This window comes from Ovis aries, chromosome 6 (genome assembly GCF_016772045.2).
Source record: "Ovis aries strain OAR_USU_Benz2616 breed Rambouillet chromosome 6, ARS-UI_Ramb_v3.0, whole genome shotgun sequence".
Lineage (NCBI taxonomy): Eukaryota > Metazoa > Chordata > Mammalia > Artiodactyla > Bovidae > Ovis > Ovis aries.
The window spans coordinates 59,543,038-59,557,234 of record NC_056059.1 but is presented as its reverse complement, the minus strand read 5'-3'; the positions used below and the strand labels follow the sequence as shown (position 1 = coordinate 59,557,234).

The following is a 14,197-nucleotide window of genomic DNA, read 5'->3' as shown; positions in this document are numbered from 1 at the left end:
CCATTCCTTCATACTCCTCCAGCCATAAGCAACCAACAAATTACTTTTCTCTACGATTTTCCTCTTCTAATGTTCATGCAAACGACATTATACAATGCGTGGCTTTTTATGCCTGGCTTTTTCATTTAGGATGATGTTTTCAAAGTTCATCTATTTTATAGAACATATCAGCACATTCATCATTATAAACAGAAGTGGTAAATACACCACATTTAATTTTTCCATTAAGTTGACGGACATTTAGAGAGCTTCCACTTTTTGGCAGATACGAACTAGTGCTGGTATGAACACCTGTGTACAAGTTGTTGTATGGACACATTTTCATTTCTCTTGAGTAAATATCTAGAATTGCTATGTGTTGTATGAAAGGAAAGGTTAGCACTCCCCTTGATAAAGACAGAAGAGACTCTAGAGCCTGACAACATGCATATGGTTAAGGCACTGCCACCTACCTCACTGCATCTAATCATGTTTTTCGGTAAAAAATAATGCTCGCTAATATTTACAGCATGCTGTTCTAAGTACTGTATTTTACTGAACCACAGGTACCATCAACTACTCAATACACCATTATTTTATATACCATGAGAAAGAAAAAAACTGGGCCAATTAAATTATCTCATCCACTAAAAGATATACCCTGATTTGAGAAATATTAAAAATGTGAAAAAAAAGTTTCACAGCATAATTCAGATACAATTTTTTAAATGGACTACTCCTTCGAAAGGATTTTACAAATGAAGAAACACCGTAGACAACTTGCCTAAGATCAAAGTCTGTCAAATGCTGTAAGATCTGAACTGTGGGTGATTATTCTTGTTCTTGGCAGGTCCACATTCACTGTTTCAGAGATTCGGCCCTTACCCCTTTCTCATTAGGGTCAAGGAAGTAGAGCACGGTGGGCCTTACAAATCAAGTTTCTACTGGACCTCTAACCCTCAGTTCCCTCATTCATTAAGACTATCTTAGGAAGGCATATAAAATTCTTAGCACAATGCAAGTGACATCTTAATAGTAAAAATATAGTGGGTGTTTTTCTTTTTTAACTTAATAGTAAAAATACAGTGTTTGAAAGCAGTCTCTCTTGAGATCTTTTCTTTCTTCCCTCATTTCCATTAGAAAAATTGTTTAGGCTTGGAGGTCATCCTTATCTCAAAACATTTAAAAATCTTTTCTTAAATTTATAGTATTCTACAATTAATATAAACTAAAGAGAATACTACTTATTTTATTTTAATGATAATATTGACAATCAAGATTACCTAGTTAGAGGGTAACTAAGATGAGGATGAATATTATGTCACAGATATAAAATGAAAGTTTAATAGTGGTCACCTCTAAGTGGTCATACTGAAAAGATGTTCTTTTTAAAGAAATACATCACCATTCAAATTTCTACAGCAAATACAAACTACTTTATAACAGCAGGGGGGAAAAAAATCAACCAGGCTTGAAAGGTAGTAACAACCAAAATGCCCATCAATGGATAAATAAAATGCAGTGTTTATGGAATACTATTAAGACTTAAAAAAGAAAGAAGTTCCAATACAAATTATTACATAGATGAGCCTTAAAGACATTAAGTGAAATAAACCAGGTATAAAAGAATACAAACTGAGTGATTCCACTTAAATGAGGTACCTAGAATAGACCAAAATTCATAAAGTATAACTGGTTACCAGCATGAGGAAACAGGGAGTTGTTATTTAGTAGATGAAAAAAGGTTCTGAAGATGGATGGTAGTGATAGATGCAAAACAAACGGAATCTGCTTAATGCCACTAAACTGTGCATGTACAATTGGTTAAGGTAGCAAGTTTTATGTTTACTTACCACAATCTAAAAAATCAATCAGGTTTATCAGAAAATAGATGAACATAAATAACAGAGAATCAGGCACCTCACAATGGTAGGTAACACTTTACCCTGGAACTTCCATTACCCTGTCTATTCTTTTTTTTTTTTTTACCCTGTCTATTATTAAACACTCAACCAGTAGGTTGAGTGAATGAATTCTGGAAAGACTAATATATGCTCAAGGGACACTGTACTTTTAGGAATCAGAGAAAACACAAAGGTGTATTAAGACATGGTCTTTTCCAGAAACTATAAAACTCCTGGAGGAGAACATAGGCAAAACACTCTCCAACATAAATCACAGCAGGATCCTCTATGATCCACCTCCCAGAATTCTGGAAATAAAAGCAAAAATAAACAAATGGGATCTAACTAAAATTAAAAGCTTCTGCACAACAAAGGAAAATATAAGCAAGGTGAAAAGACAGCCTTCTGAATGGGAGAAAATAATAGCAAATGAAGCAACTGACAAACAACTAATCTCAAAAATATACAAGCAACTTATGCAGCTCAATTCCAGAAAAATGAACAACCCAATCAAAAAATGGGCCAAAGAACTAAATAGACATTTCTCCAAAGAAGACATACGGATGGCTAACAAACACATGAAAAGATGCTCAACATCACTCATTATTAGAGAAATGCAAATCAAAACCACAATGAGGTACCACTTCACACCAGTCAGAATGGCTGCGATCCAAAAATCTGCAAGCAATAAATGCTGGAGAGGGTGTGGAGAAAGGAACCCTCCTACACTGTTGGTGGGAATGCAAACTAGTACAGCCACTATGGAGAACAGTGTGGAGAGTCCTTAAAAATTGCAAATAGAACTACCTTATGACCCAGCAATCCCACTGCTGGGCATACACATGTACCCCAATGTTCATTGCAGCACTGTTTATAATAGCCAGGACATGGAAACAACCTAGATGTCCATCAGCAGATGAATGGATAAGAAAGCTGTGGTACATATACACAATGGAGTATTACTCAGCCGTTGAAAAGAATTCATTTGAATCAGTTCTGATGAGATGGATGAAACTGGAGCCGATTATACAGAGTGAAGTAAGCCAGAAAGAAAAACACCAATACAGTATACTAACACATATATATGGAATTTAGAAAGATGGCAATGATGACCCTGTATGCAAGACAGCAAAAAAGACACAGATGGGTATAACGGACTTTTGGACTCAGAGGGAGAGGGAGAGGGTGGGATGATTTGGGAGAATGGCATTGTAACAGGTATACTATCATGCAAGAATCGAATCGCCAGTCTATGTCCGATGCAGGATACAGCATGCTTGGGGCTGGTGCACGGTGATGACCCAGAGAGATGTTATGGGGAGGGAGGTGGGAGGGGGGTTCATGTTTGGGAACGCATGTACACCCGTGGTGGATTCATGTTAATGTATGGCAAAACCAATACAGTATTGTAAAGTAAAATAAAGTAAAAATTAAAAAAGTAAAAACTAAAAAAAGACATGGTCTTTGACCTCAGGAACACAAAAGCTAGTAAAAGATATATATCCCCAAATAATACAATACATTAATTCATACTATAACTGTGTTAGTCCTATATAAGTTATATAAAATGCTATTGAGAGTAAAGGGAGAAACGTTTTGACAGGCACAGCTTAATGGAGAAAGTAATACTTTACCCAGACCTCAAAAGAAAACCAGCATTGTCAATGACAGGGATAATGATTCAAGTGAAAATGACAGGAAAGTGTGAAAGAATAAGCATTATACAAACAGCAAATAATCTAGGTTGGAAAATGAAACCGATTTTGTGGGTCAAAGTGGAAAAGACCACAGAGGCACGTTATAGGAGATTTTAAATGCCCAACGCTATAAGGAGTTTAGACTATTAACAAGGAAAGAGAAGAAACGAAACATGATCAAAAACTCACTTTAGGAAGATTTACAGTACAGCACTACAAAGAATGAACAGGAGTGGCAAAAATGAAATGGGGATTAAGTAACAGGCAAAACAGAGGAAGTAACAAGGCTGAAAGCCTAAACTAAAATGGTGAGGACAATAAAAGGAAAGACGGAAAGGAAGCAGTTCAGTCAAAATGTAAGTTTAGGCTAGTTCCACTTGTTATACACAATCCTAGGTTATTCTGTTTCCTCTTTAACATTTATCACTATTGCAGTGATTTGTTCATTTTTTTCATCCCACTAGAACATGAGCTCTATGACAGCAAGGACAGTAAAAGCTTTATTTACTGCTATACTGGCACAAAGCATTCAAATAAATGCTGAATAAATCCAGAATACACTATTCCCTTAAAAAAATACACACACACACACACATATTTCTTTGAGGCAAATAAAAATGTTTACGATTCTCTAAATTTGGGACACTGCAAGTTTTTCCAGATCTAGAATTTAAGCCACTGTCAGATATAGATCTTGTTCCTGTCTAAATACATTACTAGCTGCCTCTAAGTAAGCTTGCTTTTCATTCTAATTCCAGAAGCAAACTGTTTGCCATTACCTGAAACCTTGTCCACACCAAACTTACAAAGCAAACACACACACACACAAAATCTGTAATTTTAATAAATACTAAAGTATGTATTAATTAAATGAACCAAGAAATATAGTTCATGCATAAAAATGGGCTTACAATACCTTAGGGGGATTAAATGGATATGTTTCTGGTATTTTAATCTCTAGTTGATATCTTCCTCCTAAAAAATGGGGAAAACAGAAAGTTAAGAATGTCGCTTGCCTCAAATATGTGAAGCCAAATACAGTGATAGAACTTTTCAAAACATATACTATTTTATATTCAATTACAACAGATTCACTTTAAATTTGAAACCCAAAAAGGAAACAGACAAAATATTACTAGTTTTTAATTTAAAAGTCACTTAAAGCATACAGAATACCCATTTTATACAACTGATATTAGCTTATCAGTGAATAATCAGACTAGAGATGGATGAATACATTAAATCTATAGACAATCCAACGCCAAAGACTTCACTGGAACTATTACGGAGTACAGGTTCTATCTGCTTTTGCTTCCTTTAGTCCACACTGATAAAAGCTGCTAAATAAGACAAAAAAATGGAAAGAAAAAAGGAAAGAAGATAGGGAAGTATAAAGGCACAGAAGGTACAGAGAATAAAGATACACAGATTATGCCATAAACTGAAAAAATCTATATTGAGCTGGTTCTCTCAAATGTGAAACTGTCCCAAACTTTTATTTGGGACATAAAATGCCAATACTTCTTGTTAAAATTTAAAAATCAAAATTCAACAATAAGACAAGAGGTAGGCACAAAGACAAAAATCTACTCTCTTCCTCTAAATAGGTATATAAAATGCAAAACTTTACAAAAAGATTGTTCTAACCAGTAATATATACACAGTAGGCAACATACTGGTATGAAGTTATCTTGAGCAACTAGCAGCTAACAGGGTATTTGTTTAAAAAAGTTTATCTAGCTTTCCATACTAAGATATTAAAAGCGAGGATAACTACCCCTCAGGAAACTCTGAAGTGGGGGAGTCTTGCACTGGACTTCAGACTGGATTTGAGTCCAAACTCTAAAATAACTTCTAATTCTAAAATTTTATGTTCCATTAACATAGAGTATTTACCATTCCAAAATACAACAAACAAAACTGTGCCAGTGAAATAGTTATATATAAAACTACGTCTTGAATTTGCTTCAAAATAATCAAGCAAATTAGATCAAAGACTGGCCATGAACTGATAGTTATTAACGCTGGCTGATGAGTACATGGAAGTTTCATTATACTATTTGCCTTCTGTATGTATCTGAAATTTTCCATAATAAAAAGTAACAAAATACAAATAGTAACTGTGAACTAGGAACACTATTGATTTCAAAATTCTATACACTCAATCCTCAGTATATCCTTCACTTCTTTCACTGTTAGGAATAAATGAATGCGGATCTGAGAATGAAAAGAGTAATTCACTTGGTACCACTTTCTTCGCTCCTTTTTGGTTCCAATTCTTCTTTTCTTGCTTATTCTTTTTAATAGACTCTCAGACTGACTGGTATACAAGTAGAACTAGATGCCTGAAGCACAGAGCACGTGACAGCAGTGAAATAGGAAGTAAAGAAGCCAAAACGAAACAAAAGAAAAAGAGCCAAGAGAAGAGGATCTCAGGAAATTTTTGTGTATACAGAGATAACTTTATGTTCAGAGTTATAAATGTTAGCTTCAAATGTAGGTATAATAAATTTGGCCTGAGTAATATGTACAGTCTTCTTTTTTCCTCCTATGAACTTTACTTTTTTCCATTAAATTTCAAATTACTGTCTCTATAACCTTTCATATAAGGTTCTTCCTTCTTGAATGTCCAAAACAATCTCTTAGGAGCAGTATGAGAGCCCTGAAATACTACAGAAATAATGCTGGACCCTGCTGCGGCTGCTAAGCCGCTTCAGTCGTGTCCGACTCTGTGCGACCCCATAGACGGCAGCCCACCAGGCTCCCCCGTCCCTGGGATTCTCCAGGCAAGAACACTGGAGTGGGTTGCCATTTCCTTCTCCAATGCCATGAAAGTGAGAAGTGAAAGTGAAGTCGCTCAGTTGTGTCCGACTCTTAGCGACCCCATGGACTGCAGCCCACCAGGCTCCTCTGTCTGTGGGATTTTCCGGACCCTAGAGTCCCCCAAATCCTATTTCTACTCCATATGCTGTTAGTATGCTCTGTCTTGCATTATTTGACAACTTCAATATATAATCAATACAGCATTAACCGCAACATTATTTGATATGTATCAGAACAACGCAACTAAGAAGGCTTTATAATATTCAATAACTATATTACTATCATAACAGCTTTCACTATAAAATATTTACTTCTTGAACAACAGCTTTTAATATTAAACATCTATAATCTTTAAATTTAACTTAGTCCAAAGGGAAGCTGGGGTAGCAGTGAGATTTTTTTTTTTTAAACATCAAGAATGACTCCGTAAATTTAAAACAGCTCTTAGGGAGAAAGGCTCAAGAACTGAATTGTTCCTTTGCCACTGAGCCATTAAGGCAAAAGAAGAAAATTGAGGTAACATATACAATAACATGGTCATTTTAACTCAATCTGATTACTTTCTACACTATATAAAATAGCTGCCTGATTTCTTAATGATGGCTATTAACAATTTAACATTCCCATGTAAACTTTTGCCTTAGCTATTGAGATTAAAAAAAAAACAAAAACCCTCAAAACTTATCAAGAGCCCTGAGATACACATTATCAAAATATTTTATTCCATTCATGTTGCAAAAAAAAGTATCTAAGCTAATGCCCTCAAATGATGCTTTTCTTAAACAAAATGAACTTCTCTTCAATAGTTTTATGAGAATACAATTTAAATTAATCTATTTCAAATACATATCCAAGAAGCATATTAAAACTAAAGTTATAAAACATTAATGTCTCAGTGGCAGCAGCAGAAGAAATAAGCACTTAAAAATGATCAAGCTTGTTTCTAACTAATGAATGTGGTATAGTTATAACTTAATCATCCTGCAAGTAAGTATGTATTGTCCAATTTTTAAAAACTTCATGTACCTCTATTAAGAGTTGCTAAGAAGGGAACAAACTCTTTGTCTAGTTCAGGAGCTCTCTTGTTTATAAATATCAATTTACTGGAAGAGCTGCAGTGTGATAATGCCCTACTATCTTTTAAAAACACATCTAAACAACCTAAAAAAAAACTAACTCAAGAATATTTATAACGTATGCCTTCAGAAGAAGCTAGTATATCATAAATAACATATGCTACTAAGGACGAACTTGATTTTTGCAAGATAACTCAAGATCTCTTCTCCAACTAACAACTATCAAAAGGACTTCAAGAATAGTCATTCATGAAAGAATCCAGATGAGGCCTGGTATATAGGAGGTACTATAAAAAATTAAGTAAGTCTAGAAATGGCTCATATGAACTATAAAACAAAAAATAAAATTTTATCATTTCAGATTTGGTAGAATGTGCTAAGGATATTTTAGGGCCTTTAAAAATTCAAATGAAAACAGAAAAATAGTCTAGGACACTTAATTCTTCTGAAAAACTTTAAGTTATTGTTCATTACAGAATTATAGAACCACTACATTCAAAAGAGACATCATTGCCACTTCCAACAATCAATCAATCCTGTTTTCAAGAGCAGAAAGAGACTAGAAAAAAAGGCTTTAGAGTCAAAGGCTATTAGAGACTCAAATCCCAGCTGTGCAGCTTAGATGACTTAAACAGTTACTTAACTTTCTTGAGCTTAAGTTTCTTCATCTGTGAAACAGTGATAACCGTACTTACCTCGTAAGATATGTTTTAAGGACTGAATGAGAAAAGACACATAAACCTCAAAATAAGAACCCAATAAATGCTACTACAAACAATATTACATGACTTCTATCAAGCATGTGAATGCCTATTATATGCAAGAATCTTGGCTATACCATATAAACTCAAATATATAATAATATTCACTACTGAAGATCTGCCTAAATAAAAAGCTTACAAAGCTTCTTTCTATATCTTACCACCCCAATTCCATGGTCTAAAGTATAAAGACTTAGTATGTCAACAGAGTTCAGGAAAGCTGCCTCCTTTCTTTTCTATATGCCTTGAAATGATCACTTAAAGCTTTCCCGAATAAAGAAAATTAAATATTTGGAATACAGCCTGTATAAAGACATATGAGTGAATTACACGCTAAATGACAAACAGGGAAGAGGAACTTTGCTTTAAAAAATAAACGTAAGTCAGAAATTTAAGACAAAGTTTGTTACAAATACCATATGAAGGGTAACTGAGAGTTCGTGTAAGTTAAATGTTTAACATGCTAGTTGTAAATTTAATTTTACACTGTTAAATTCTAACATAATATTACCTGTAGCTAAGCTCTACTAAATCTGTTTTGGGAAAAGAAAAAAGTTAGCTAAAATTCAGTAAGAAAAATCAGTCTAGGTAAGTATCTAAATTTATTATTTAAAAACTGCTGTATATATCCTTAAGCCAAATGAAGTTACCTTCCACGTAGCTTATAAATGCTTAAGATTATTCTGATTTAGTGTTTCAGATAAGTTCTAATACGCACAATATTTTGATACAGAAAAAAGTACTTGCCTTCATATGGTGTGTCTGGAGGTCCTGCTATTTCTCCTCTTAATTCTGTAAAATTCTCATCTACAAGATCTACTTTAATTTGATTTTTGCTCGTCTTAAAAATAAACAGAAAATAAATGTTAGTTATATCAGCAAGGAAAAAAACCTATTTTTATTAAAGTATTACCTATAAAAATTTTTTGAAACCCGTTCTTTCAAGCTTATCTACTCTAGTAAAAATAATATTCTGTAATTTTCAAGACTGTAATGAGCCAATCTGAAGAATACTTAAAACAGAAACACTAACAAAATTTAACTTCAATGTTTTTAACGACATTACGCCATTTTGAATAATAGTACAATGTCCTGTTGACTTTATTATAGGAATGTTTAGAGAAAACTAGCTAACACCTATTTTATACCTGCCAAATTCATGTGTATTAGATCCAAAGTGATAATTCTATTCATCTATAGACGAACACTGCCATCTGATACCCTGGGCTACATGGGTTAGAGATAAACAGAAAAGTCAGGGTCATTATAAGTCATTTAGGCTATACACGCTCATTTAAATTTCTAGATGCATAGGTTAACTGAAAATATTACACCATCAAGCAGGATGATGAAAGCCATGTCTAGTTAATCCCTTTCCAAACAATTTCCTGAAGCCTAAATGCCCACTAGAATCTTCCAATGCCTTCCTCAATCTGTTTTTTTGCTTAGTTTACTTCAATGGCAATTACTTACTTTTCAAAACAGATTTTTGTATTATATTTATCTACATCTACTATATTTTGTACATTTCTCAAAGTACTGTCGTATCAATCTTATCACTTCAATCTCTCAATGATCTTTAACAATCCATTCTCAGAGAGAATAATGATTGTGATTCAGAAAACCCTCCAGTGGGATTCACTTCAGTGGTCACATGTACTTGCTTGCAAATGGGCTCTCTACTTAGATTTTGTAACCTTCACTAGTGTCTGACTGGTCTATTCACCTAACACAACAATCCTCCCCTTTCCTCAATTTTTAAAACCTTAATTCCTCAAAATACAGGTTTTGTTTTCATTTTTTGGTTAGGATTTAAATATTTATCTACATTTAATTATTTTGTGGGGCTTCCCATATGGTAAAAAATCCACCTGCCAAGCAGGAGACTCAAGTTCAGTCCCTGGGTCGGGAAGAGTCCCTGGAGAAGGACAGCAACCCACTCCAGTATTCTTGCCTGGGAAATCTCATGGACAGAGGAGCCTGACGGGCTACAATCCCTGGGGTCGCTAAGAGTCAGGTACAACTTAGCAACTAAACAACAACTTACTTTGTACTTTACACTTTATACCTAAGTGACACATGTACTCTTACAAAAGAGAGCCCCATAAGATTTCAAAAGAAAATTTTTGCTTTTGAACATACCTCTTAATCTTGCTTACTAGATGGAAAAATGTAAGATTATTTTAAAGTCCTTAACTTTTTCTAAACAATTTAGTATCGAATGTTAAGTACAGAAAAAATATAACTTTAAAACCCAAATTTTAAAGATTTTATGTGACTTTTATCTTATTTTTTAATAAGAATATAGGATTAAAAATCTTAGTTTATGCATTTTAACTAAAATTAGATTCACAACCATTTCTGCATTTGAGATTAAAGTATTTCATATTTTTCTGAAGATAATTTTACCCCCAAATTAGATTTAATTATAAATATGCATAATAGGGAACTTCTTCCTATGCCCTAAAAAAAAAAATCATTATCATCTTTAATATCTGCAGAAGAGGATGAAATGTACAGCTTTAGTAATGGTAAAATACTTTGTTGAGTAAGCACAGGAATGAAGAATGTTAAAATGAAAATCAGCGCTATTAGATGTTCACTAACCAATTTACGAAGCCAAAAGTGTAACTTACAGAATCTATTTTTCTCCCCTAAGACTTCTAAGGAAAACAAAAGAGTAAATGGATCTTGCAAATCATGAATGCTTTCAAAGTTCTCTATAGCACCCCACAATATCTGCTTCCCCCAAAGAAGTAAGTAACCTTAAAACCGCAGGATACTAAAGGACACTATTACACCAAAGTTCAGGGGAGGGCAGAAAGCAGTAACAAATTAGAAAAGTTGCCCTGCAAATTGCCCCAATTGTCTCATCAGTAAAATGCTAAAGAATTATTAATTGTCATAGCTCTGTCCTTATTTCTGTCCTCACTACCACCCAAATTACAACTCAGAGAAAAATGGGTCTTATTTTTTTCACTCCAGGGAAAGAAAACTTTGTGTATAAAAATTTACTACAAAAGCTTAAGAAAATACATCACCATAATGAATCCCATTATAAAGAAGTATTCTGTTCTAGAGTCGGTTTTTCTGGAAAGTTAAAGATGAAGATTTTTCACAGCTTAATTTTTATATCATGCCAATTATTCTTTATTACATTCATACTCTAATGCAAACATCCAGTATTTCACAATCCAAAACTCCAAGACCACTGCCCACACAAACTAACTTAAAATCCCACTTTAAGACTGAGAACTATATGGGAGAAAGAAAATAGCAAAATGACAGACAATATTTTTAAAAATCATAGCTTTTGGATTCAGACAGAAAGGAGTTAATTTCCAGTTCTGCCAGTTACTTATGATGCTAATTCAGGTAAGTCACTTACCATTTAACTCTCAATTTTATTATAAAATGAGAATACACTTCAGAATTAAATGAAAATTTCCTGGATAGAAGTAGCACACATACCCTTCCCCTAAAAATATTAATTACAAAAACCTTTGATTTCAAGCCCTGTATTATAAAATTTATTTCACAGGCCTGTTTTCAGACTAAGAATGGAAACTGTAATTTCTAAAAATAAAATTACATGTTTCTAAATTTTAATGACCAAAACCACCAGAGAGGCTGAGGCTTTTGGATAAAACCTTAAAGAATGCTGCTATCATTATACATTTTTTCTGAGAACAGCTGGAAGGTGCTTTACTATACCTTCTTCTCCTAACTCATCTAAACATACAGTGGAGCCTCTAGTCGTCTTGATTTTTCTGACATTTCCTTGTGGCTCCAATACATTTCCAACACATAGAAGGAAAAGAGATGAAGAGAAGCCACAGCTCCTAATAAACAATTTTTAAATAAACTATTTTATTGATATAACATGCATGAAGTATGCAAAACAGTACATAATACTGAAGTTAATCTGATATATGAATGAACATTACTGACAATAAGCAACAGTGCAGAATTTAAAGGAATTCTGGTAGATTCTCAAAACCAAGTCTCTTGACGAACTGACATCATCAAAATCACAAAATTCTTTCACATACTTCCTGGGATCGACTACATATTGTATCTTAAATGTCAGTGAAACAACTAAGTAACAAAACCAAGCTCTTGCGCACTTGGAGCTTACACTCTCCTGTGAAAAACTAAAAACCGAAATACTTTATCACAAAAGCACAAAGTATAAAGCTACTTTTGCTTAACCTGTTTAAAACTCATTAGCTACCTGACTCTGAGCAAGTTAAATAACCACTCTGTACCTCAGTTTCATCCTCAGTCAACTGCAGATCATAATAGGACCTACCATATACAGTCATGGGGGAATTTAATGAATACAGTACTAATAATGCCAGCAAAACAGTAAATGCTTAAATGTACAGTAGTCATTTAACACTGCAATATGTTGACTTTTGATGATGATGCTGGAGCAGAAAACTTTGAAACTGTACTTTAAAGGGATAATTTATCACATTAGCCTCTCTTCTATTTATTCCGAGGAAAGTTTTCTAAAATACAATTTAAATCCAAATTTCAGATAAGCAAATATAATTCTAAATGACCCCTGAAGTTACCGATAATTCTCATATGCTATTTTAAAAAGTTAGTTTGTTCCCTAGACAAATCACAATTACCAAATTCAGGAACACTGCTTATTACTATCATGTAAATAAATGTAAAATTCAATGCTTCCATATTTGTTGGAAATGAGGCTTAAAAGATTTAACAGTTGCCATTATTTCCTCATAATTTAATATAAATAACTTATGTTTTCCCTACTGTTCCAGGGCTCAAGAAAAAAGATTTCTACCTTCTAAGCAATTAAAAACCTGAAGCTTAGGACATGTCATATTTCCAAAGCAGGGCTGATATGAGAACTGAGAGACTAGAAAAACTAAGAAACTAAGAAAAATGGGAAATTGAGGCCATGGGGATGCATTAGCGGTACTTACAAAAAACAAATTCTAGACCAGGGCTGTCCAACAGAAATAGAACATAAACCACAAATGTGGTTTTTCCAGTTTTTTTAAGTGACTGTATTTTTTAAATTGAGGTATATAGTTGATTTACAATGTTGTGCTAGCTTCTGGTATACAGCAAAATCATCCAGCTATACATATATATTCTTTTTCATACTCTGTCCCATTGTGGCTTATTACAGGATATTTAACATAGTTATTACCTGTGCTAAATGGTAGGACTTTGTTTTATCTTTTTATATGCAGCAACTTGTATCTACTAATCCCAAACTCCCAATTTATCCACCCCCAATTTTGATAACTGTAAGTTTGTACACTATGTCTGTAAGTCTGTTTTTATTTTGTAAATAAGTTCATTTGCTTTTTTTTTCTGGCCACGCCATGCATGTTGTGGGATCTTAGTTTCCCAATCAGGGACTGAACTTGGGTCTCCTCAAAGAAAGCATAGAGTCCTAACCACTTGACCACTAGGGAATTCAGTATTTTTAACTTTTTTTTTTTTTAGGTCCCACCTGTAAGTGGTATCAAATGATATTTCTCTGACTTCATTTAATATGATTATCTCTAGGCCTATCCATGTTGCTGCAAATGGCACTGTTTCTTTTAATGGCTGAGTAGTATTCCATCACGTGTGTGTATGTACACATATATGTATCTCACATCTCTTTTATCCATTCATCTGTTGATGGACATCAAGGGCACTTCCAGGTCTTGCCAACTGTAAATACTGGGTTGGCTAAAAAGTTCCTTCAGTTTTTAAGTAAAAATAAAAGACATTTTTCATCTTCACCAAGAACTTTACTGAACAACGCATTCACCATTTTGTTTCACTACCTTCCGCCATTTTTCAGGCACCTTCATAATACCATCTTCCCAAAACTTTTTATCTTTTTGAACAAAAACTTCCAGGTGCTTTTTACAGTCTCAGGGAACTGTAACATTTATTAAGAGAATTTTGTAAAGACCAAAATA

General features: G+C 33.7%; 1 protein-coding gene and 1 non-coding gene across 5 annotated transcripts in view; one reads left to right on the top strand and one right to left on the bottom strand.

The window, feature by feature from the left end:
- The window catches only part of UBE2K (ubiquitin conjugating enzyme E2 K), a 74,830-nt gene that overhangs the window by 24,288 nt on the left and 36,345 nt on the right, over positions 1 to 14,197 (bottom strand). For 3 of the 4 annotated variants that reach the window (XM_015096445.4, XM_012180482.5, XM_060416984.1), the window contains 2 exons: positions 8,988 to 9,081; positions 4,497 to 4,555 (listed from right to left, as the gene is read on the bottom strand). The exons of the other annotated variant lie outside the window; for it this stretch is intronic. Coding sequence is in view for 1 of the 3 variants with exons in the window: in XM_012180482.5 (XP_012035872.3) it covers positions 4,497 to 4,555; positions 8,988 to 9,081 (153 nt within the window). In the remaining 2 variants the exon portion in view is untranslated. The remainder of the gene's footprint in view (positions 1 to 4,496; positions 4,556 to 8,987; positions 9,082 to 14,197) is intronic. 4 annotated transcript variants of the gene reach the window in all.
- On the top strand, positions 356 to 478 carry LOC114115461 (U6atac minor spliceosomal RNA). Its single transcript, XR_003589801.1, has one exon. It is a non-coding gene; the product is annotated as a U6atac minor spliceosomal RNA (small nuclear RNA).